At 41.3% G+C, this 24796-nt stretch overlaps 1 protein-coding gene across 2 annotated transcripts in view; it reads right to left on the minus strand.

The window, feature by feature from the left end:
• Positions 1-24796, minus strand: part of SNAP25 (synaptosome associated protein 25) — a 61639-nt gene that overhangs the window by 9402 nt on the left and 27441 nt on the right. Inside the window, exons 2-5 of one of the 2 annotated variants that reach the window (XM_065059919.1) lie at positions 19540-19674; positions 18841-18882; positions 10490-10538; positions 2643-2760 (exon numbers count right to left, since the gene is read on the minus strand). In XM_065059919.1, coding sequence (XP_064915991.1) covers positions 2643-2760; positions 10490-10538; positions 18841-18882; positions 19540-19611 — 281 coding nt within the window. In that variant the 5' untranslated portion in view covers positions 19612-19674. Of the gene's footprint in view, positions 1-2387; positions 2506-2642; positions 2761-10489; positions 10539-18840; positions 18883-19539; positions 19675-24796 lie in introns of both variants that reach the window. The other variant, XM_065059918.1, reaches the window with a different exon arrangement.

Genomic DNA, 24796 nt, shown 5'->3' on the forward strand with positions numbered 1-24796 from the left:
CTGAAGATTTGTTGCATAGTCCACTACAGAATTAAAATGCAGATGAAAGAGGATCTTTCCTAGTGCCCTGTTTTGTTGCTTACTTCCTATTAAAGTTTATCAAGACTTGAAAAGATGACGGTCAGCTTGTTTGTTCTTAGTTTTCTGAACTATACGTCAGCATTGGTGTTTCTAGAAATGAGTAGAAGCAGTTCTCTTGCTGCACATACATTTATAGGGTTTTGCCTGTTCTTTAGACCTGTACAGCTTTGAGAGTGTGAGAGTCTCTGTGTTTGAGGTGAATTATTTTATACATCTAGAACCTGATCTCTGTTTTCTTGTGGACTTCCCATTAAAGTCAACAGGTGGAGTCTGGGTCTGCTCATGCTCCATAGCAGCTGTCCTTTTGAATGCAGTCTGGTCAAAGTTTCATGTCACGGGCATTTTAGGTCTCCTGAGAATGTAGGATCAAGCCTTACATTTTGGGAAGGCTCATAGAGTTGCATTTACGCTGTATATCAGAGTATAGTTCTGTGGGAAATAGTTAATCTATTTTAAATATATGGCATTCATCTATCACCAGCCAGAAGAGCATTAGGGGATCATGGTGATACTGGTGCCAAGAACTGTATGGATTTCTCTCTCTCCTACACTCCACTTCTCAGAATATCACCTTATTCATACCAGTTGAGTCTTGGGATAGTGATTCAAGGAACAGTCTTTAAGAACATTGTTCATCCTGATTCTTTTTCTGAACACTTTGACTGGTTAGCAACTCTAATTTATGAAACCTGGCTGCAGACTGCAAAGGTCAGAATAATGCCTCAAAGCAGGGAAGAGACACCTTTAAAAACGAACATCCCCCACATGGAATATAAGCAGTATCTTTCTGTTCTTGCATCTATTGATTTCAAGATACTGCAATCAGAGTGGAGCAGTAAATGTTTTAAGGCCACATGTTGGGTGTTAACCCCATCCATGCCGCAGGTTGGGCTGTCAGTTCTGAGCAGCCTTTCCTACAGTGCAGAATATTAAAGCTGCTCTAAAAAACTGAAGATTCCTGCAAAACACGTGGGAATTCTTTTGTACTTCAAGGGTGAACTTTTCATATGGGTGCTACGCCAGGTTCCTCTAGGAGGAGCAAGCCAGGATACTGCTCCTCTTAGAGCTGCAACAGCTTTTATGGTCTGGGAGATGTAAAGATTTTGCTGCACACTCCTGTACCTGTGGCTCTTCTGTGCTGGTTCCTCTGTATTAATTACTTGGTTCACAGGAGGAAAATTTATTTATTTATTTATTTATTTATTTATTTATTTATTTATTTAAAAGCTGAAGCAGTATCTGCATTGTGTCCCAAGGGAATTAACTTCAAAACAAATGGTGACTGATAAGGCAGAAACCCAGTCCTACAGTTCTGTTTTCTGGCAAAATACCCACTGAACTCCATGACTTCTCTCTTTCCTTTGGTCTTGACAGTCATGGCAGGATAAGACCCTGGCTGCGAACAAAGTATCTGTGCCACACAAAGAGGGAGTATAATACCACAGAACCACTGCACCCTGCTTTGTTTCCTACATGGTCTCTGGCCAACCATGTACAAATGTTTTTGCTGTAACCTGGTTGCATGTCTGCTCACTGCATGCTGCATTTGCCATTCCTCAAGGACTTCTGGTTGGTCCACTTTGTCCCTTATTTCCTACACCCGCATAACCGCACGTCACATTTTCATTTGGCATTAAAAACAAGCTTGGCATTACTTGGAGGACGGTTTCGTTCAAGTGTGATGGCATGCAAGCAAGTTCGATGCATTTCAACATTTCTGCTTAGTGTACGTGCTACCCAAACAGGAGAAATTTGTCGTGTTCAGGTTTTCTCAAATTTGTTGCCTACGGCAAGATGAAAACCATTTCAAGTTGGGTTCCAATTGTGAAACGTCATGTCTCTTTCAAGATCTCATTAAGGACTATTGCTATTTGAACGATGAACAAAGTATGGTTTTCATTCATAATTTTGAGTAATGTTTATTATGGCCTCTTCTGCATTTTTTTCAGCTGTTTTGTTTATTAAACTTGTTCGTGAAAATACTTTTCAAATTTTAGGCTCTCCAGGAATAAGGTAGCCCCAGTGCTTTTGCTCACTGGAACTCAGTACACTTTGTGTAAAATGTTGAAACTTTTACCATTAAAAGGTGTCGACAGTGAAGCTTTCACTGCAGTATGCCTGATTTTAATGCATCTACAGTATTTCCCAGTCAGTTGTCTATGCTATGAGATGAATGCATTTGAACCAGAGTCGTTCTTTCTGCATGCCACATGCTCATCCTGCCCATGTGCCTAGCAAGGATGAGCTTCACAAGGCCTTTGGGATCAGCCTTAAGTGCTCAAAGAGATGAGGCAGGCAGCACCTACTTGTTACATGGACAGACACAAAGACCACAGAATTTTCCTAGGTCCGTCAAATTCTTTTCTGCTTCTTTCATGTCCTTATTGATTTGGTCCATTCCCTCTTCGATGCGTTCCAGTTGTTCTGATTAAACACAAGTATTTTATCCCCACAGAATGAAGCAGATGGAAAAGGACAAAGAAAAAAAAGACAAAAACTTCAGACATTCACTGTGACAAAAAACTGGACACCACATAGCAGAGCCGGTACCCAGTACCTACTTGTTACAAGGACATATGAAAAGGCCACAGCATTTCCCTAAATCTTTTAAATTTTTCTCGGCCTCCTTCATGTCTTGGTTGATATGGTTCATGCCTTCTTCAACACGATCGAGTTGTTCTGGTCAGGACAAAGGGATGACAGTGTGGAATGAATTGTATTTTTGTTTGTTTGCTTTTGTCTTCAACAGAACATGAAAAATGACCGTGTAGAACTGAATTAATAATGACATTACAATGCATTAATCTGAGCTGATGCATTGTTGAAAGGTTGTATGCCGCACTGGACGCCGAAGATGGTTTTTACTAATATGGAAAGAGTGAAAGAAAGGAGGAAGATGTTTGAAATATATTAATTTAAACAAGATGTAATGATGTATAAATAGAAAGGAAGGGTTATAAAGTTTAAGATCTGGAAACATAATACAGTACATTCACTTACTAAGACACCAATGACATCCAAGAGAAAGAGAGATAAAACGTTATTATTTTGCATTTATCTATGTTAATACAAGACAAAAGGTGTCCTTCCATGGAAAATACTTCAGTTACTTACACTTACAAATCCCTTGGAATCAGGTGATTTTGGGCAGTATAACTGCTTTGATTAGTGGGTGACTGAGTGGGAAAGCTGGTAGTAGCAGAGATGGAGTGAGCTGTGAAGAGCCGTGTTCAAGTACTCCTCTTTCCAGAGGCTGAGGAAATCGAGACCTGCCACGTTGATTGTCACTAGAGATTCATTTCTAATCTGTGTGAGGCCTCAGGGCTGGTTTTCTTTCTGGTGTGGGTGCTGCAAATCAGGATTAACCCGCGTGAACACAGAGGAGTTACAACCAGCACAGGAGCCTGATGCTCACCGAAAGAGGACCATTTGCTATGGCATTTGTTATCTCTGTCCCCAAGGGATCTTAGGACAACAAGCATTGGTGACGACTCTTGTTTTCAGTGGGGTCACTTCTGCATTGCTCCAGGCTAAGTTATGAAGCACCAAGCCCAGTAACCAGCCATGTAGAGACACTGTCTCTCCACTGGCATCAAACAGAATTTGGCTTATTGCCACCTAAGGCTGATGAGGATTTGAGGTTTTCTTAGTGACTTGGTAGCTCATAATTTAGTGTGTTAATTTCTTCACTATGAAAGCTGGGAAAATGGCCTAGGGGAACAGAATGTCACAATGTCAAACACAAATACGTCCCTATTCCCCATATTGAATACTAACACAGAAGTAAACCTGAGAGGAAAGGAACTAAGAGAGCACTGGTTATAGGAGAAATTTAATGACGTCCCTGATGTTAACCAAGCCCTATCTTGAAGAAAAATAAAAAGGGAGGCATTTTAGGAAAAAAAAAGCACATACATGTTGACGTCAGTACAAGGCTCCTCTTGACTTCTTTGGGAATATGAATAGGCCTCATTTCTTACTTAGCTTTCTAATAACATTTCAAAGCTCTTTGAGGGATTTGGATACCAAATTCCCATTAAATTTTATTTTATTTAATTAATTTTAATGGAAAATGGGTATCTCACCCCTACAGGGCCTTGAAAATCCTGGCCTAAATTATTCAAGCTGAAACAATTCAAATATTGAACTTGTGCTCTTAATCTAATTCCTGCACGAGGCTGGGCTTTGGGAAGGAGAGGTGACATATTGGTATTGCCTGCTGCATTCGCTCTTCAGCCACCAGGTCTCATTCTCTCCAACTGGATGTACCTGTCTCCTAATACCACAGACATTATTGATCCCAAATCCAAGGATACATTTAGAGGATCAGCATTACCTGGCAGTGCCTTCTAAAAGGGGCACATATAATATGAGCAAAGGACTGGGAAACTAATAAGGAAACCTGAGAGAGACACTGCACGAGTTCTGCCAGATAAACTGCTGAGCCAAGAACCCAAAATATGAGGTTGGATTGTTTTAATGCACATTGTAATTTTACATTTTGGTTGGAAGGCTTTAGCAGAAGCTTTGTTTCATGTTTGTAGCCACACATTGTCTGTCTCATCAGAAATGTGAGTATGAAGTAGAAGGTGACACTGCTCTAAGTGCTCCCGCTTCTCACTGACTCAGAGTCCTGCCTGCTCCTGCATAGCTGGGCAACACCAGCTCTTGCTCTATTCTGCCTGAACAAATTAGTGCTAAATGAAGAGTATATTTGACATGACCCAAAGACTTTCATTTAAATTATAGCTCTCTTCAGGAACCTGACTTAATTTATCCTGCTTCAGGATTTGTGTGTGATGCCTGTGCTTTTTCTGCATACACAAGGGATCCACAACTAATTTATCTTCCATTAAAGGAAACCTCATCAATGTAAAAAGCCCATGTCATATTGGTAGCCCGGAAGTCTAGACAGCTGATTGCTGGTCCTAAAACCATTTGCTGGTTGTTAATGTCATGGGCTGGATTGTTAACTGGTTTAAATTGGCATAGTTATGCTGGTTTCGTGGAGCAGCACCACTTTATACCTATCAAAGATCTGGTCCCACAGGCAAGGAAGTAGATTCCAAGAACAATTATTGAAGCATAACTATTATGAAGGAATTAACATAATGAGGTCACTCTGGATTTGTTTTGATATAACTGATATTAAAATCTGGCCCAGAACAAATCATTGCTGCTAAGAAACCAGATGGCTAGCAAAAGGTTAATTTAATAATTTCATAGATCTTCCATATTCCAACTTTGCATATTGAATTAAAGGATTTATAGCAGACAGTCTGCTAGCATATACTGCCATGAATCTACGAAAGTTCACACCCACCACTGATCATGTCCCCTACCTCCCATTTAGAGAAGCACTCCAAGGTCAGAGTTTAAGCGTCTCTTGATAGTTTGTTGCAGTACTCTTTGAATATACTACATCTATATATATGTTTAAATATCATATTACTATATGTGATATATAAGAGAATTGGCATTGTCTGGAAGCAGAATACACATCAGAAGCATGTTTCATTGAGATTTCCTTCATTTTTTTTTTCCAGGAAGCTCTGCTAATTATTAGCCCTATTTGTATATTGATACCATTTTACGTCTGATAGTGTCACTCCAATTCAAACACAGTGGTCATATATCTTCTTCAGAATCTTACAGCAAACTAATGGCATATCTTAGGATAGAGGCTACTGTATTTTTACCTGTATCATTATACTTATGAATTCCTTCTGTATTAAAGCCATAGGCAACTGAGGGACCATAAACCAGTCCTGTGAGTTTTATGATAGCATTGTGGCCCTTTGCCAGTAGGTCTTTGCCAGCATTTTCCACAACAGCCCGGCAAATCCCCGAGAGGGAAGCTGTAGCAAGAGCATCGCTCAGCTGCTCCTGTGGTCTCTTGAGCAAACGTTGCTGCAAAATCATCTTAACACAGCGTTGAATGGAGGACCAGGACAGGGCAAGTGTGCGGTTGCTCCACCTTTGCATCCCATCTGCAATTTATAATAAATGTTCCTTGACTAGTGTCTTGGATCTGAGGGCTGGGCTTGAATGTCAGTTAACTGCATTTGGACAAGAGAACTCGCTCTTTTGCCTGGAGTATTGTGCAATGAATTAATTTCCACCAAGGACAATTTTAATTTAGGGGGAAAAAAAGGACATCTAAGAACACATCGTAATAATAATTGCATACAAGAGGGCTAAATTTGAAAGAGAGTCAGCAGATTATTTCCAATGATAGCCAAAGATCCCATTTTCCATAAAGCAGAATCATATTGGATTGAAGTACATTTCTAGGACAGGCTTTTCAGAAATCCTGAGTGTTGACCGAGCTCTGCTCTGAAAGCCATTACTGAGCGCAGGTGTGAATGGAAGGAAGTTGGAAGGGAGAGCTTGTAAGCCCACATGTAGTTGTGCTAAAAATAACAGTTACACAATGCACAACTCGCTTTTGCAGGGGCTTCATTTGTCTTTTGTTCTACACTACATTTCCAAAATAATTAATGTCATTTTTCCTGTAGAATCTCAAAGTGTTGATAGTTACCTTTTTTATTTTTCGCTAATTAACAAAGCATTTCTGACTGTGATCAGCTCAGCTTGTAGGTGTTGTTGGAGTCCCTCTAGCAACTCTGCTTTTGGCATCTCACTGCCCATTGCTTTTTGTGGTAGCTGTTGTGTAAGAGATAAGCTGGGGAAGGACCCTGCACAAGGTGCTATAGTTTTGCTCTCTGATGCAAAGGAATTGAAATTATCTTTGTATTTACTACAGTTATTTCTCCAGTGCTATAGAAAGAGATCAGCCACAACTCATACAAAACTGTAAAACTTGCAGCTCCTGCAAAATCTGTAGAGGCCAGCTGGCATGGGCACCACCAGGTGGTGTCAACCTTTTTGCTTTTACAGTTGCCCGGTTATTCCGAAGTTTTATCTCCATAGTTCAGCTCGGAGTATTGATCTGCTGGGTAGATGAAGCTGCTCCCCATCTTCATTGGCATTGCTGCTTCACATTTGCTGTTGGTGTGGTGCACGGGGAACATTTCAGTTGCATTGACATTTTCTTTGTGGCTTATCAAAGTTGTGGATGTGGCTCTATCTTGCCTTGGATGAAAAATGGCTGTGCTGCTACTGTTGTTATTGGAAAAGGTTTTCCCTTCCACCTCATTTTGAATACAAGAACAAAATTCTTTCGTAATAAACTGCATGAGGACATCATCATACCCAAAAGCAAAGGTCCTTGGAGGTCCAAATCTCTCTGCCTCCTGATATGCCCAGGTGATGGGAGCTCCCTTCAAAGGAACAGAGTTCAAAGGAACTCTGGGACCCCTGCTATGTCCGCAATTCAGGTTTATCTCTGTATCCCCACTTTGCAGTATCAGTTTCAATTCTACAGTCTTTTAACTAACATGCATCCAAATGTTAACATTTTTCTGAACTAGCATGTTTCACTAATGCTCGATAATCCTAGGCAACATCACATTTTTAGTGTAAAACAGAAATATTTTATTTTAAAGCATTATCTATGTATCTATATTTAAATAAATAAGGTTGTTTGACTCAAGGCCAGGTTTTAAAAAATGTAAGTATTATGGATGCACATAATGTCCAGGAAAGACTTTCTCACCGATGGAAAAAAAATCTCAGCAAGGAGAATTTAACCTCTTAGCTCCTTCTTGTGGGTTTTGCAGGGAAAGAACTCTGGTGAACTGGTTTGGGTGACATTACCTGACTCAGAAAATGATAACCCTTGGTACTGCAGAGGGACCAGTCCAAAAGCCCCCTCAGATTCCCAGTGACTTCAAAGGGCACTGGAGGGAGGTCTCTGGTTTTTGTGACAGTCCCATCCTCTGTGAAACAGGAGTAATAAAAGCTCTTGTGAAGCTCCACATCTCTGTAGGGTCATAACAGGCTCTGTGTTCTGCTGCGCACCCAACTGTGCTGAGCGTTTGGGCAACAGGACCTAGTCAGCCTGGCTTTATCATATAAACACCCACTATTGTAAAATTACACTGACTTCTTTCCTTTTATGCTCCCAAAGGCATCTGCCTATTGATGTCAGAAAATGAGTTCTGCTTTGCATTATTTAGATTGAGATCGGCTCAAAGAAGTTTTCCTTGTGAAGGCCTGTATAGCTTCAAGGCAAGCAATTTTGTAAGGAAACCTAGAAACAGAGCTTCAAGCAACTGCAGAGATTAGATATTCTGCTTGCCACCCACTGGAAAGATCAATGTCATGGGTTTTGTCTGTTTAACACCTAATAATCTTAAGTGACTTGTGCAGTCAGCTGAAAGGAGATCACATGGCAGTGTTAGCAAATTATTTCCTTAATCTTATAATCTGCTGAGACATCCATGAGTTGCGCACATTGCACTAATTACAGAGGGTTCAAAGTCATCATTAGCGTATTTTGCCCAATAGTATAGTAAGTTCTTTGTCGCTAAAATTAAAAAAATATATATATCAGGAATTATTACAGCTGCGTATCACTAAAATGGAAAAAAAAATAAACATTTCGCACAGTACAGTGGTTACAATATTCCCACAGTTTGTATTAGCATTGTTAATAGCATTGTTAGGCTGTTTTCCTTGAGAAACCCCTACTGTATAGTCACAAGCTTAATTTACTGAACCACTTAAAGTATGACCATAACCAATTTAAAGAGGCTTTTAAATTGGCTGATTCTTTCCTGAAAGTATCAACTAACCACATCTCTGGCCGTACATTTCAGGTTTTACTGTCAGTGGGAGTTTAATACTGAGTTCCCCGACTCCAAAAAGATCAGCAGGACCAGTCTTAGCTCCTTGGCTCACACGGACAATCCTTCCTTGCTCGACTGGAGTGTCGGTCAGACAACCCATGTGCACGAAGGGTTTAGCAATAGTAGAACTCCAAAGTAACAACAACAACAGCAACAAAAAATCAGGGTTAAAACCCAAATGAAACCTCCAAGCAATCTGTGGAAAAAGAACAGTTAAATGACAGAAACATACTTTCCCAAGACAAGGGAAATTACAGGAACCACTGAAGTTTCTGCTGATCTGTCTGTGAATCACACACCTGGGTATTTATAGATTTTGTCTGACAACATTCATAATTTATTTTAACTGTATAATTCACTTCTGAAACAAAACACATTATTTAGACAGGTGCCATATCTGTTTCAACATAAGTGATTTCTGGTTTTCTGTATTCAGTGCTAGTTCTTCCACTGCGGTTATTCAGAAAAAAAAAATTCAAAAACAACAAAATATTCTCTGTAATTTTTTTCTTGTCAAGACAAATTGATGCGGCAAAATTTGGTTAGGTTGAATTATTTTCCCTAAAGAAGGAGATGGGAGGGGAGAATTAATAAGATGTATATATAAAAGCAAATAGAAGAAAATACTTTCTGTTTAGGTTCTGTTATTACTTTTTTGTCCATTTTAGTGCAAGAGAGGCAGGGACGTTACAGATGAAAAGGGTCCATCAGGCTCTGGAGTGCATTTCCCAACAATGTTGTACCCTTGCCTATAATCGTTGTCTGGGCTCGGTGAGCAGTATAGCATTACCTCTGTAGAAAACAATTCCTAGTGCAGTTTCATACCATGTCACATAGTAAATAATAACAAGGGCTTTTTTTTGGGGGGGCTGGTTTGATTTAGAGTAGCAGAAATTTATAGTCTGTTGGTTTAACTTCTCTTTGGAGACACCATTTTTCTGGTGCTGTGGGTCTGCAGCAAATGAAGAATTATTAGTTGCAAAGGGGAGGGGGAAGAAGCTACCTGCTTCTTTGTAATATTATGAAGGGCAAAAATGTAATTTCCTGGAATGTGTTGAATATATTTAGCTCTGTCTTTGTCACTGTCATCCACAGACTCTTTGTCACTGTCATCTAAGCTTGAAAGCTCCTATATGGTCAATTGTAATAAGTTGTTTGTGTCATAGCTTTTAATGATAAATTCCTCTTATCCTCACTGACATTTCTGTACAACAAGCAGCTGAATTTTACACAAGCTAAGCCTTTTTTACCTACTCTTTCATTGCATTTAAGGTATGCTTTTCATTTGTAGTTAAACAAGTGAGAAAATTACATAGCACCTGTGTAAATAATACTGGATTTTACACTTATGGAGGCAAATCTTCCTGTTGTGTAGCTGGTTCTTGACCCAAAGCTTGCTGAAAAAATGATGATTTGGAAGAGTTCAGCCTGCAGCTCTCTTTAACATTAATGGGAAACATATCAAAAGAAATACAGACTATTATGCAGCTATTGTATGTTTCTCTGACAGACAACAAAGCCGAAGGCAAAGCAATTCCTGGGTTCTCATGCACAACCACACATGTGTTTTATAGTCCTCATTTTCAGGATTGCACACAGTTAGTACAGTACGTTGAGAAGGGTTATACTTCCTTACTGAAGCAATCTGAACTTACCTCCTTGCTCATCCAACATAACCAAAGTCCTGATACCAGCATCTTTACTCTACATCCCAATAGTGGTAGCAAGGTAAGGAGAGAGAGGGAGAGAAGAAAGAGAGAGAGAGAAAGAGAGATCAGTGAGGGAATGCTCAGCCCTAGGTACGGGACATAGGAAGGCAAAAGAAAAACAGTGAAAGGAATGACACAGTCCAAAGACCATATGTACCTGGACACTGGGTACTCTCAATTGTATCACCAATCCTTCAGGATTCACTGGGTTACTGAGCTACTGCAGAAAACACAAAGTCCTGGGCTTTGAGATTAAAACAATCACTTTACACAAGGGTAGTTTCTAAAAAGAGAGGGTTCATCTCCCAGTTCTCTGAAGCAGGAGAAGGGAAGTAGGGGGGTGTTGACATTTCAGGTTATGTTCATCCCACGGGAGAAATTCCCAAGGAAAATAGATATGATATAAATGTGTTTGTTAAGGAGGCATAGTGGTTTGTACGTAGCCCTTGCAATACAGAAGTCAGAAAGCTTACCTACTTAGGAAATCCATTTTAAAGCAGGCTAATATTTAATAGGATTAAGCTACATTTTTTGGCTTGGAAATCTAATAGATATGGATTTGAGCCAAGTTTTAGTTCAGTCAAGAGACACCTTCAGCATCAATGGACTTCAGATCGAACTTGAAGGCAGGGTTTTTAAAACTTCTACATGCTGATCCTACTCCTGCTCCTATGGAGGCTGATGGGAGTCTTATAATCACCTTTGCTGGACACAGAGATAGAGCAAAAGCAGAACAATTCTGAGCTCCCACCTGCCTAAATCAGCAGCAGGGCACTTTCACAAATAGCATTTTTGCATGCATTATCATCACACTGGGATGTGACCAGGTATCTCGGGTTTCTAGGTGCTGTGATACTAAGCTATATCACAGATCAGATTAGCTCCTTTTTAATTACGAAGGGAAAACTAGCTCCATTCTGCTTGGAGCAGTGATAACGTCTGTGAATAATTAATGGCCTGAATGATCTCCTGACTGTTGCATTTCAATAACAGATGAAGTAAAGTCCTCTGAGACTCATCAGCTTGCCAGGATGTGTGCAGCAGTAATACAGCTGCTTCCATGAACATAAAGCCATCCATACCCTTGTGAAGCACATGAAGTTGGTGGTGTTGATTTTGCATAGGATGGGAGAGATGCCCGCCATTGTACAGGAAGGTGAGGAACAGAAACCTGGAGTCCTGACCTTCCTTTTTGCTTCTTCAGGCCACCCTACCCTCTCTTTGAGGCATGTTATGGACTTCATATTCTCCTTCCTCCCAGCTGCCCTGCTCACTGCCATCACGCATCTCTTTTTCTGGGATCAGCGAAGTGTCTGTGGCCGTCAGCTGCACTGCCCACATCAGCTCAGCTCCAAGCCCGACTGCCACACTCGAGGGCTGTCTGGCTCCTGCAGCTGGTGCTTCTCTGCTCTGCTTCAAGAGGGATGCAAGATGCCTCTCGTTGTGCTCTCATCTGCCCCTCTCTACACTCCCATTCTTGTCTTTAATGTCTGCATCACTGTAGAAACTGGGAAAAACATCACATGTGTGCAGCCTGGTTCATTCCCCTCCTTTTTTTACTTTTTCTTCTTCTTTTTTTTTTTTAAAAAATCCTTCCATGAGTTGCCAGGTGGAGACAAAAAAGCCTCCTCCCTCTCCCCACAGTCTTCTGTGCCCCACTGCCCCTGGGTCAGCTACCTACCAGCTACCCGCTGCTGCTCTCTCACCCTTCAAGCTCATATTGTGTTTACTTAAGTCCCAGCCATTTTTTGTTTTTGCAGCCTTTAGAAACTTAGGGTCCAAGGGTCATCTTCAATTTGCCTGTTTAGCATAAGGGAACACCGTTAATGATCTTAAGTTTTCTGTAGGGCAGGTGCCAGATTTGCTAAGCATTGGATATGCAATAGCATTTTGTTGCGCTCTTTCTACACTCCTGGCACCCAAGGATGTCTTACCCAAAAATATTTACATGTATTTTCAAAAACATGCCTCATGCAAACACAAGGAGGCTCCTTAGGTCCTGAGTCATCTTGTGTCTGAGCAAATATGGTGTATTCTGACACGGAGCCCTTCTAAATATTGGACTCAGAAAACCCACAATTGGTGGTATAATAGTTATTGGCTTTCAGTGAGTCAGACACAGTCAGACTGAGAAATGTTTGCTGCTCCTTAACCCTCTGACCTTATATTCTTGGATTTTTTTAACATCTGAGCAAACTGCCTTCATGCAGCTAAGATGTCCAGTGACCTGAATAAGACCTATTCTGAGAGAAGAATTCAGCAATTAGTCCTTATGGTTTGTATTTCATATTAAATCCTCGCACAGACCAAAAGAGGTGCAATTTTCTTTTACTTACCTGACCATCAGTGCCATTTAATTTTATCAGGCAATACTCTAAAGAGCAGCCTGCCACAGCATTGCTACTAATGTGAAAATATTAAAGGGTGTGCACTGAATGTATTTCTCTGCATCTGAGGCCTAATCCAAAGCATACCGAGGCTAATAAAAAGATGCTCACAAGACAAGAGGTGATTCAGACATCAAGTGACAATCTCCTTCTGTTCCAAGTTTCTATTAAGCATTAATTTTCAGCCTTTTCACAAAAATTAACTGTGTAAAGCCAATTTTTTTAAAAAAATCACATTTGGGCATTTAAAACAGACTCGGGCTTTCCTCAAAGTTCATTATTTCCATTGTGACTGATCTTTTAGCTCAAAACCAAACATGTCTGTAAGACAGAACTATTCTAAAAATGCCCTAATTGGAGCAGGAGAGAAATGTTCAGTAACTGACCTTCAGTGACAACACACTGAGGCATCTCTGGAAACTACAAAACCTCTTCATTTCCAGCAATATAGAGGAAGAAATGTGCCACACAAGTGTGTTTGGGGCCCAAATACAAACAACGTTGGCCTTTTCTGCATGAGAACAATCACAGAACCTCCCGTTGGTGTTGGTGAGGGCAGGTGCCAGCAAACATGCTTGAACTGGTTGCTTAGAGAATGTGTAACAGGAGGCGACGAAAGCTGTGTTTGCAAAGTGCCAGCCAAAAAGAACATGTTTTAGAACAACTGATCATCAAACCTTGATAGCACACTCGCAGGAGAGCCATGGTCATGGCAGGGGCCTGGTGACCATGCTTTGATTTGTGTTCCTGAGGGCGCAGGAAGCGTTCTGACCCAAATCCAGTGCTCACCAACCTCAATTGTATCCTACATGGAAGGCCATGAATGGGTAGAACTAGTGAGGTCCATCTTATTATGAAAATTTGTAATAATGGGATGCTTTCCCCAGTATTAGAGCCTTTCTTTCTTCCTGTGCTATGGAGGAATTTCTTAAGACCCTCCAGCCCTTGCGCAGGCAATCCTTTGTTTATCTTGTTACAAAATAAGGATTCTCAAAAAATGGGATGCTTAGGGTAGTTCAGGCCAGAGGGAAGAAAAACAGATCTTTCATAGGACCCTATAGACTTCATGGAGCATGTGCCACTTTAATCCAGCTCTCAAATTGGAAACAGCCTTCTCTCTTTGGAGTTACTTCTGTCTCTCCTTGTCTTCCTGTTGAACCTCAGAGGAGAATTTGGACTGCTGGATTTTGCGATGGTGCATCAAACATCTCACACTCTTGTCCTTTAGAAGAAAACAGCACAGCATGAATTGCTTTTGTCGAAGCATTAAACTGACAGCTCTGGAGTTCCTCTGTTTATCGATAAAGAAAGAATACTGGAGATGATAAAACATACCACTTTTCTCACGCAGCCCTTGAGCATACTCAGCCCTGACTCTAAGAATGAAGAGGTCAACTGGTGTGTCCTCCCAGACTGTGATTTCCAAGGAGACTGCTATGGGTTGCCAACTGTTTTTCTGCAAAGATCTGCCCAATTTTGCACGCAAAGTGACCCGTTAGAGCAGGAGGCCATCACTTTCAACTTAAAAATTAATTACTTTGGGTGAAACAGCACCACAGTTTATGAAAGTTGATGTCCTTCAGCCTTTCAGTTGCATTAAGCTCTAATGTTTAGATAAAAGCAAACCAACAAGTAGCACTGGTTTGGGTTCAACACGCTTTCTATGAAGCTCGTTCTCCACTGGACCACCAGCTAAGCTACTTGTCAGTAAGCCAGAATATACGATTTTAAAACTCTGGGCTTAGTTCAGCTTTTAGATACCTAATTCTACCAGTGTTTCGGTGAAGCCAGTTTAACAGCATGACTGGGAACCCTTTTGGAGGATTTAATACACACTATTTTCGATCTTCTGTAACAGCTTTTTAAACTTTTTTCTATGAGGCTCTCAGAGCAATTCAGCAACAAAACATTCACTGAAATTTGCCCAGCACTTCAGAGGAGAAATGCATTGCTGTGTCATTTCTTATTATTATTGTTGTTACGTCACTTAATTTCCCGAGATGGGAATAACACTAGGAAGGGAATTGGGATGATTTCTCAAAGGGTCCATCAGTCCCTCCAGCATCACAGTGTGTTGCATCCTATCCATGCCTGCTACAAAAGGCAGGTACTCCAACTTCGGTTTAGCCTGAGGGGTGATTTTCCTAACAGTGTAAGTGAATGACTTATCAGGCAATCCAAATCACTTTCTCTGCATTTCAGGACATACCCTGAAAAATGGATATACACTCTCAGTTATGTGAGGAACACACAAATTTCCACTTCAATGAATAATTTTGTTTTAATCAATATGGATTATAGAGTTTGTTTTGAATAAATTAATGCAGACAATTATGTAGCAGGAGCGGCTGACATTGCTAGCACTTTCCAGAGACACTAAAGAGAAGTGTCAACACCCTAAAGACAAAAATGTGGTCCAAGAAACATTTTTTAGTCATCCATAGTAACGCGTTTCCTCAGCTCCTGCTCCAAGTTCTGTCACCCCGTTAATGCTGGAATGTCTATCCGTGCATGATTAAAGAGCCACGTTACTTCTCAGCCTATTAATTCACCCTGTAGTTCAGATCCTCAGCTGATCCGAATCTGTGAACCTCCACGCGAATGCTGTGTGCCCCGTTTTCATCTAATGTGGTGACCCTGACTCCAGTGCTACCCTGCTGGTTTACATAGATGAAGGGGTCTAATCCTGAGTAGGAAAAACCAAGGCGAGAATTATGAATCTCCTTCCCCTGTGCCAGATACATATTTCTGTAGAATTATGCAGATTAAAACACTTTTCTTAGTAGAACCATTCCAATAGCTAATGATGTCAAGGGAATTTTTCAAATTTGCTTTGACAAGCTTCAGACCAAACTCTAAATTAATAGAATATTTCTTATTTTATTCTTCAGACTAAGGAATGTTTGACTATGATAATAATGTAATAGAAAACTTGTTTCCCAATCATGAATGAAGTTAGTAAAGTGGCATACTGTGTGTTCAGTGTCCAGTGTAGAGCAACATCATGAGGTTATTAAACATTTATAGCTTACCATTTCAGCTTTGAAATGTTAATAAACTTGACTTCAACCCCCTCCCCCCCAGCATTTGAGAGGAGAAGATAGTCCTGTTTGGATATAAATGTACAAACCAGACCTTTTGTCTGTACATGTTGTTAAGTGCTTTCTTGCTGGGCTTTTTGCAGTACTGATCTTGTTGGTATTTTTTTCCCTTGCTGCATCATAGCCAGAAACCATCTTGTTTTTTCCCCACCCTACAATGACTGATTTTCTTTAAAGGCCATGGTGCTGCCACTGGAAGATGGTAGTACACTCACTGCTTTTCCCTTGCATGCCTTATTCTACACTTCATAAAGCTGGCTCAGAGGTAAAAAACTTGAAGAAGAAAATAAGATGGTCAGCCGACAACTGTGTATTTAGTCTCACTTCTTCTGCCTCACTTTGTTTTTATTTTATGTTTTGGCCCAAACATTGCACAGCACCATCGCAAAATACAGGTATAGTTTTCCTCATGAACATTCCCTGGGAAAAGCACCAGGGCTCAGTCTCCAAACTCAGCCTAGTCTTCTTGGGCAAGGAGGGCACGGTCCTTTGGGGACACTGGTTTTGTCCACCAGGCTATGACCTACATATTAAGGATGCATTGTACTGCTATAGGGCCTCCCTGGGTGGACAACACTCTTCTGTTCCAGAGTGGAACCAGGTCAGTCTGTTTATTCTGTATCTTCCTAGTATCTAACAGAGCAAAGCCAACCACGACAGGAATCCATATATATGTGTGTGTGTGTGTGTGTGTGTGTGTATATATATATATATATACACACACACACATATATATATATATATGTATAAATAACACTTAAACATGGAGGCATCCTTTTCCTGGGTAAGGAATAACAGATTTGCTGTGTCAAAAGAATGGAGTAAAAGGCATTCATTCACTAAGTAAGAGTATCCTCCATCTCTACCCACCAGACAGGTTCTGCTAAGCAAGGGAGTCTAATTGGAGTTTTTGGTCTATTAAATCAGAGCAGCACAAGTTCAATTCCAAAGACACTCACAGTTTGTCTTTTCAGTATAAAATCTCTCACTCCCTAAATGCTGCATTCTTTTAAAAGTACCTAGGAAATGGAGTAATCAGCCACCTGTTTAGACTGTAGAAGAATTTTAAAGGTTTTTTTGTAGTCAGATTAGTGAAAATAATATTCAGCTCATTGTAGAAGAATTCCCTTGACTGCTCCGTGTGAGTTTTAGAAACTTCTCTATTTGGACAGGAAGATATTGTAGCATCTGAATAAAAGGCAGGTCCAGAGAGATGCTGAGCTCTTCCAAGAAGCACTAGAGTAGTACGTAAATTCATTGGCAAATTCAGCAGTCCCAGTTCTCCTCCCACTTTGCCATTTGCCATGATTTAATACTGAAATCCCAGTGGCATTCACAATATGCTGGTTCAATATGTTAGGAAGACTCGAGCAGCGCATAGGTCACACAAATACGGCTCAGGAGAGACAGGGCTGATATTTACTGATGGTTTGGCCCTGAGCAAATCACTTCCCTTTCCTGCTCCTCTCTTTCTTCCCACTCATCATCTGCCTTGTTTATTTAGATCACAGGCATCTTGGGGCAGCAGGCTCTCTTGCTTTGCATTTGTGGAGGTACCCATATGACACTCTCTTCCATGTCATTGAACTGATTTCAGCAGGAGCTGCATCCAGCGTAGAGTTGACATGAAGTGATGGTTAGACATGACATGTCCAGGGAATTGAACAGCAAAAAGGGACAGATTGCTCATGAGACAGGAGCACGTTTTGGCTGCACGAGGCCCAGATCTGAAGTGTTTGTGGAGGAGACGCGATACTGACTATGCTCAATGACCCATCTGTCTGTCTATCTGTACACGGAAATTTAATTTTGTCTCCACTGGACTCCATTGATCTCCACAGTCGTGATTGATTTCACGGCCATGAAGCCTACGGCTGGGCTTGTACTTGCTCCTGAATGTGGGACCTGATGTAATTTTCTTCCCATTGTCTCTGTTGGAGACTCCTCTGGTTGTCAGGAGTACTGGGACTGTCAGTGCTGATGACCCTGATTAAAAATGTCACCAGCTCCAGAGCCAAGGCTCACTCGGAGTCTGAAAATAATACGTCCTGTCAGGCGGGAGCAAAGTTTTCTACCACCTGATGGAGGAACACTCTGAACTGAACTGAGTTTGGGAATTTTTGACTTTTAAACCCATTTGTTACGAAAAGGGTGAAATTAAGCCTGACTTAATTGTTTTTTCCCTTTGAGGAGTGACTCCTCCAGGCAGGACTGAGCCTGGGTTCCCTTCGTCAGCACCGTGGAAAAACAGAGAACTTCCTTCTCCAGAGCTGTTGATCTAGGACATCTCATGAGCCTGGAAATCCTAATAAATGTTTGAGAGATACATAAAGAAGTGGCTGTGGCTACTGATGCTCTGTAAATAGCTGCAAGTGTTCATGGGCAGGGAAGTGTTTTAAGACAACGGGGTAAACAGACCAAGGGCCTTTCTCACCGTTGCCACTTGCAGTTTTATGGCAAGAACATCAGAGCTGTGCTGTCATGATGCTCCAGGAGCTCTGCAGCAAACTCAGCCACTCATCCCTGACTCCAGGTCACGTTCAGAGCCTGTTCTCTTGGTTTGCCTCAAGTAACCTGTCTCGATGGACACTCAGGTGTAGGCAAAATAGTGCCAGAGCAGCTGGTCTGTATTGTGACACTTGGCAAAGGGGACACAGTGTCTTGAATGACCCTTGTAAGGGGGGACAGAGTGGCATGTGAAGCCATGGCCATGGCCTAGCAATGTGAGCTAAAAAAAGAACAATTCCAGTGTCAGACTCTTCATCACTTTTGCTGACAACAGAAGTGCTAATAAAATGCAGGTTCTTACCTCTTCAACAAGCTGCAGCATTCGACGGGTGCTCTCAAGGGACTGAAAAAAAAAGAGAGGAAAAAACCACTTAGATTTGGCAAGATACAGTTTCCAACGCTAATGCACAGGCTCATGCTGACAGTACGCTTTTCCTACACTCTTTGCCTTCTCTGGAAATCAGGCCACCAGCAGGGTACTGGTGATCTCTTCATCTTCAGCTCTCTGTCAGGGTTTGCTAATGCAGCAGTTCCCAGTGCATCTCGAAGACGCTGCCGTCTCTGAGGCTTGTGCTCCCCTCGCTCGCACATTGCGGCAGTAGCGCTTGGAACAGCTGGTGTTCCACTTTAAAAATAAAGTCTGTGTTTTTCAGCAAAGACGTTTCAAGACCTTGTTGGTGACTTTTAACATTTCATAGGTTTGGCAAACTGAAGGGGTCCTCAGAAAATACTAAATTGCTGCTTTTTGCTCTGAGGCCAGTCGAATTGATGCGGACTCTAATGCCTAAACCAAACTCACGATCAATAAATGGCTTAATCTACACTAAAGACAACATTATATTTTGCCTTGGCTCATTTCTTTTCCATCTCTGCTTTCAGTGTAAAGCTGACAGAAAACAGAATCAGCCTTAGACATCCTCTGCCGGATCAGCTCCTATTTCTGGATGTGTCTCTCATGCCAACCCCAACCCCAAGTTTCCAGTTTAGTGCTCGGTCTCACTTCATCGGCCAGCTGGTCGGCACGCCGTTGCATTTCTTCCAACTCATTGCGCATATCAGCGTCTTCCGCCATTTTAGCTGTGGGGGTGTCTGTGGAAGCTGCAGATCAAGGATTTGTACTCAGCTGCTCGTGAGCCTGAAAGACAGCGAAAAGGAAAAGAAACAGTGCGGTTAGGCTGCCTGACTCACTGAACTGTGCTTAAATGTCAGTCCCACAAAAGTGCTTTTACTACATGTGCGCTCTCACCCAAACTCTTTTGTCCTAGATAACAATTCCTATATGGTAGAGAGCACATCTTACGTAGTAGAGAGTAGAGGATTGTTCAAGGTGGTGCTTTATTTCTGTATTATTAATCACTCTCGAAGAACAAGGATGCATCCTTGTCGTGTTCTTTGAGGAAAAGCCTTCATTTTTTCTTAACCTTTCCAATGCTATTCATATCAAAGCTGGAGACTCGGGAGGTGTTACTTGCTACCAGAAACAGTCTTGAGGCCCATTCATTCTTCTCTAGAATTAAAAGCCTTAACATGAAGGAGGTCAAGGTCAAGCCTATGCCACTCATGTCCTATATTTCAGCTGCATCGCTTTGGGGGCTGTATGCTCAGCTAATACATCTGCAATGAAATTAAAAGCAATGAAATGAAAGGCAAAGAAACTTTGCAGATTTGTATCAGCTAATGACTTGTTTACCATGTTCAGACTCTGAAATAATATTTACAACTAGGTTGGGAGAAGTTGTCTACCTGGGAGAATCCTTCATTTTGGGGAAGCGATGGCAGGACCTGATATTTTCAACTTCTCCTCAAAATGGGTCAGATTCTGAACGACGTTATCCTTCTCAATACCGAACGATGCCGCTGAGCTCATCCTAACCAGAGATCAGGATGTAGCCCATTAATCCTCATTTGGGTAGGGTTTCTTTTTTGTTATAAATTTGAGCCATCTCCGATTACTGAGCATGACTTGATTAAGAAAGGCGGGTCCTCCTACCATCTGTCAGGTCTTTATAACAACAACACTGGCTTATTTCTCTGCTTGATTCAAGCACGGCACATTGCAAATTACTGCTCACTGAATGTTAGATTTGTTCATTGCAGGAGAACCTAATCCCAGGTGCGGAGGAGGTGGGGAAGTTGTGAGGGGCTGCAAATAAACAGCCATAAAGCACATGCCGTCATGCTCGATTACAGAAAGAGGACAAAGCAGCCTCTTTCAGCAAACATTCTGTAAGAAGGCAAAACCCAGGGGCTATTTTCTGTCCTGTCTTTGCGATACGTGCAGCTTTATGAAATGAGAGAAGTCAGGGCAGAGCTTGGCTCTAAAATTTTAACAATAATAACTCAGTTTAAATGGAAGTTTTTATCTGTTGGAAATTAATCTGTTCCTCACTTTGACAGCGCTCACTGTGAGGACAAGAGAAGGGTGGGCTGAACAGGTACAGCTGAGGGGCAGGGAGATTTTCAGGTTCACACCCTGTTTGTGTAGAAACTTGTAAGGAAAGGAGACAGCTCCTTCCATTCTTCTGCAGCTTCAACAACAGATTTGCCATTTTTCTTATCTAAGAGAGAATATGTGACCTTCATGCTTCTGCATTAGCTGTGCCCTCGCTCGTGGTTGCTTTTCCTCTTTGAAGCTACAGCAGGAAGAAATCCATCTCCAAGAGTCAGCCCTGCAGCTACTGGCACAGCATCTTACTTTCATCACTGAGCACATCACCACATCCTTGTCAGAGGGAGACTGACATTTTGTGATGGGTCACACAAGGTTTAGGAGCCCAAATGTGTATGCTGGAAGAGAAGCCCACCCGTTTCTGCCAGCTGCGTGGCCACAGCGGTGCGAAGGACCAAGGTTAAGCAACTCATCTGCAGCCCCAGCTGATGAAAACACAGGGTTTAATTTCATGGCTGATATTCAGACTGATATCAGGCCCTTCAAGAATGCTCATAAACAGCAGTAAAAACTCTTTATGAAACAATGGCACACTCTGAGGATTAGGAGGAAAAGATGAACCAGGAATTGGTCTTTTCTTGAAAGACACATGAGAGTGCAGCTAAACTCTCAAGGCCACCCCAACCCTTCCGCTTTTGCATTTGTGTGGCCTTTTGGGGCACATCGTGCAGCTCCAGGAAGACGCTGCTCCTGATCAGCAAATGGAACATGATTGGCTGAGATAAAAACAAGTTATTTCAGTAAAGATCTGCTCTCCAAACTTCTGTCCCACTTGGCACAGGCTGGCACTAGCACTGGTCACTGCTTCACAGATTGTGCTTTTTTCCCAGACCGAGACAAAACTCAGTGTTTAAATATTATTGTGACAGCATCTGTGACAGAATACCAGGATCAAGTCTGTGCACCTACTTTTATAGTATCTAGTTAAAATATTCTCCTCTGCCTGGATCCCTCACTACACTTGTGCTGACAGAATAGCAAAACTGAGCTTTAGCAAAAATCAGGACAATTTAGATGTGACTTTAGGAGTCATCTAATTGGTATATACATCTAACTGTGAGGGGAAGGAACCTGGTTCTGTGTTAGGTCTCACTAGCTGTAAAGTGGGAGATGATGCATCAGTGAGAGGACAGGATTTGGTTCAGTCTCCAAGCACATCCAGTGTGAGCTGAATGATTTCAGATGTGTAAGCGAGTGAAGGTGACATGAGTGCTTCTACTGACAATAATGAATAATGCAGTCTGCTTGTCAGTCAGATAATGAAAACTGCACAGAAAATTCAGTTCTCAAGTAGATTCCAGCCTGACTCTTGATCTTTTACTTATTATTTTTTTATCATGAGCCAGCAGTGGTATTGGGTGGTGCAAAAAAAGAAATAGAGTGGAGAAATGGAGAAACGTTGTGATTTTTCTTAAGAGTTCTCCTCAGTTAGGCAGAGCCATCAGTTGGCATCTTAATGGCAAACGCATCCTATTTTGCAAGAAGCTAAAAAAAAATGTCAGAGGTTGTAACCAGGGAGATGTTTTGTAGCAAGTGATTGAACTTGACAGGTTTATTGAGATTGTTTGGTATTTGTGAAGTACTTGGAATGGATTGAGAAACAGCAAAAAGCATTCTTCCAGACAAGTCATTTTACATCAAGTTTTAGTCATAAACAAAAGTGCCCCGCAGCGGCACTGATTCAACTTTATCTACAAGAAAACTGTGCACAAGAATCAATAAAGGTTACTGGTTTCCACACAGTATGATAAACCATATGCATTTTGAAGATGGCTGGGAATGGGTTTAAATTTTTTGTAGGTTTTGCAGTTTAAAATGGGGAGTAGGATAGATTAGAGATAGGATTTTCCTTGAAAAGGCCCATTTAGACTGAAATTCCATTCTGGTGTCATGGATTTCCAACAACAAGTCCTGTTATCAATAAATCTTCTTTGTAGAGAGCAGATTTATACATTTTAAAGGGAATTATTTATCCAGAGTACAAAGAGTCTTCCCTCTATGGTGTTTCTTAGAAACACTTATATATAGCACTCTTGATGTATAAAAACATTGAAACTGGATGATTACTGGAATGGCCAACAAAAGCTAAACCATAACAGATTTTCTTTCACTGATTACCGGATGGACTTTGAAGAGCATGAAGTACTGGTCTGTCCTTGGTTCCTTTGAAATCTGTAACTGGTTTAGTAAAACAAGAACAGATCAAAGATACTATTGTGCACTTTGGGGAACAAATTCCTTGTGGAATTTTTTATTTTTGGAAATTGCCCGTATTTTGCATTCTATTCTCATTCAAGCTGATTTGAACCAGCTATCAAAAACCTATAATTGTCATAGGAACCCCCAATAAGACTGGAAATAATCTCTCAAAAATGTTCTCTGTACTTTCAACATAAACTACATTTTATTCTGTCTAGTGTCACTGAGGATATGACAGATTAGAAAACCCAAGCTGTGAGGCAATATGTCTATCTCTTAGATCTAGAATTTTGATTTAAAAAAAAAAGCTGTTATAGAAGTTACAGCCACTTGCACACATTCACTCTATTTGTATTTATACTTGCACTAATTACATATACAAATGCAAACTCCAAATTTCAGGACCTTGGTTTTTCCACTTCAGAAAAGGAAACAGAAATCCTTCGGGTTCAGGCATGATGGTCTCTTAAAAGGAGACAAAAGTCCCAATGTTGTTACAAAAAGCTGTGTACTTCATGTACCAAGCTGTACTTTGTGTCTTCCAGACAACACAAGTCACTTCTGGGACTTGGGTGACTGACATAAAAGTCCCTATCTACCAGTTTTTACATGTTATGCCAGTGCTCATACAGTAGCACAAAAGCAGACTAAGGGTTAAACAAAAATACAAAGAGAGTCTAATGGAAATGCCTATTACACTTTGCATTCTGCACCTGCTATTTAATAGTGTTCAGATACAAAAAAGAATCTCATAGCGAGAACGTTATATATCCTTGTGGAGTTATAGTGAGGTCTAAGAGAGACCTACATATACCCCCAGAGGATGAGAGATACAATGAGTGACCTTTGAAAGCAAATATTTGCTTCACAGTCATATAAACACTGCAACATAATAAATACAGAAAAATGAAAATGCTGCAATTTACTGTGGTGAAGGCAACACTGCAATAAAGTGTTCTTTTTTAAGCACTCTCCCTGTTATTAAAGGACACATCTATTCTTCCGTGGTTATTTGTAGCCAGAGGATGACTGCATTGGCGTATTCTACTAAAAAAGTCAAGAATCGGTCAATACCACACTTCATATTTCTTTCTTGTAGGATTGAAAGCGCATTACCGCAGTGGCACGGCATTAGTAGGGCCACAGCAAACACAAAGGGAGACTTCGGACTGCACATCTCAGGATGGATGTGGAGCCATTTAAAGCCGGATGTTGGCTTGCAGCTACTCTCCTTTGACAGAACGCCTTTCTCCTTTCATTTTTAATCTGGATTTTGGATGAAGTGGGTCATCCTCACCCGCCAGTGTTGCCTTGCAGTGATTCATTTGGCTCCCCAAGTGTTGTACAAGGCATGTTCAGCTGCGATGGGGCCGGGCACAAGGCAGTTCTGGGGCTGTATTGGAACCTTCTCTAGGTGTGCGTCCTTTTCCCCACTGCACCTCCCCAACAGCTTTCCCTGCCCAGCAGGGAGCTCTCTAGAGCTCACACACTGGCCATGTCTTTCACCACCTTCACCAGCCTTCCCCAGATGGGCTTTTTGTGTCTGGGTTATAAGAAACGCACCAGCATTAACCCCAAAGCTCAGTCTAGACCAGAAACTGCCCACTGA

The sequence above is a fragment of the Columba livia genome, chromosome 3 (assembly GCF_036013475.1).
Source record: "Columba livia isolate bColLiv1 breed racing homer chromosome 3, bColLiv1.pat.W.v2, whole genome shotgun sequence".
NCBI lineage: Eukaryota > Metazoa > Chordata > Aves > Columbiformes > Columbidae > Columba > Columba livia.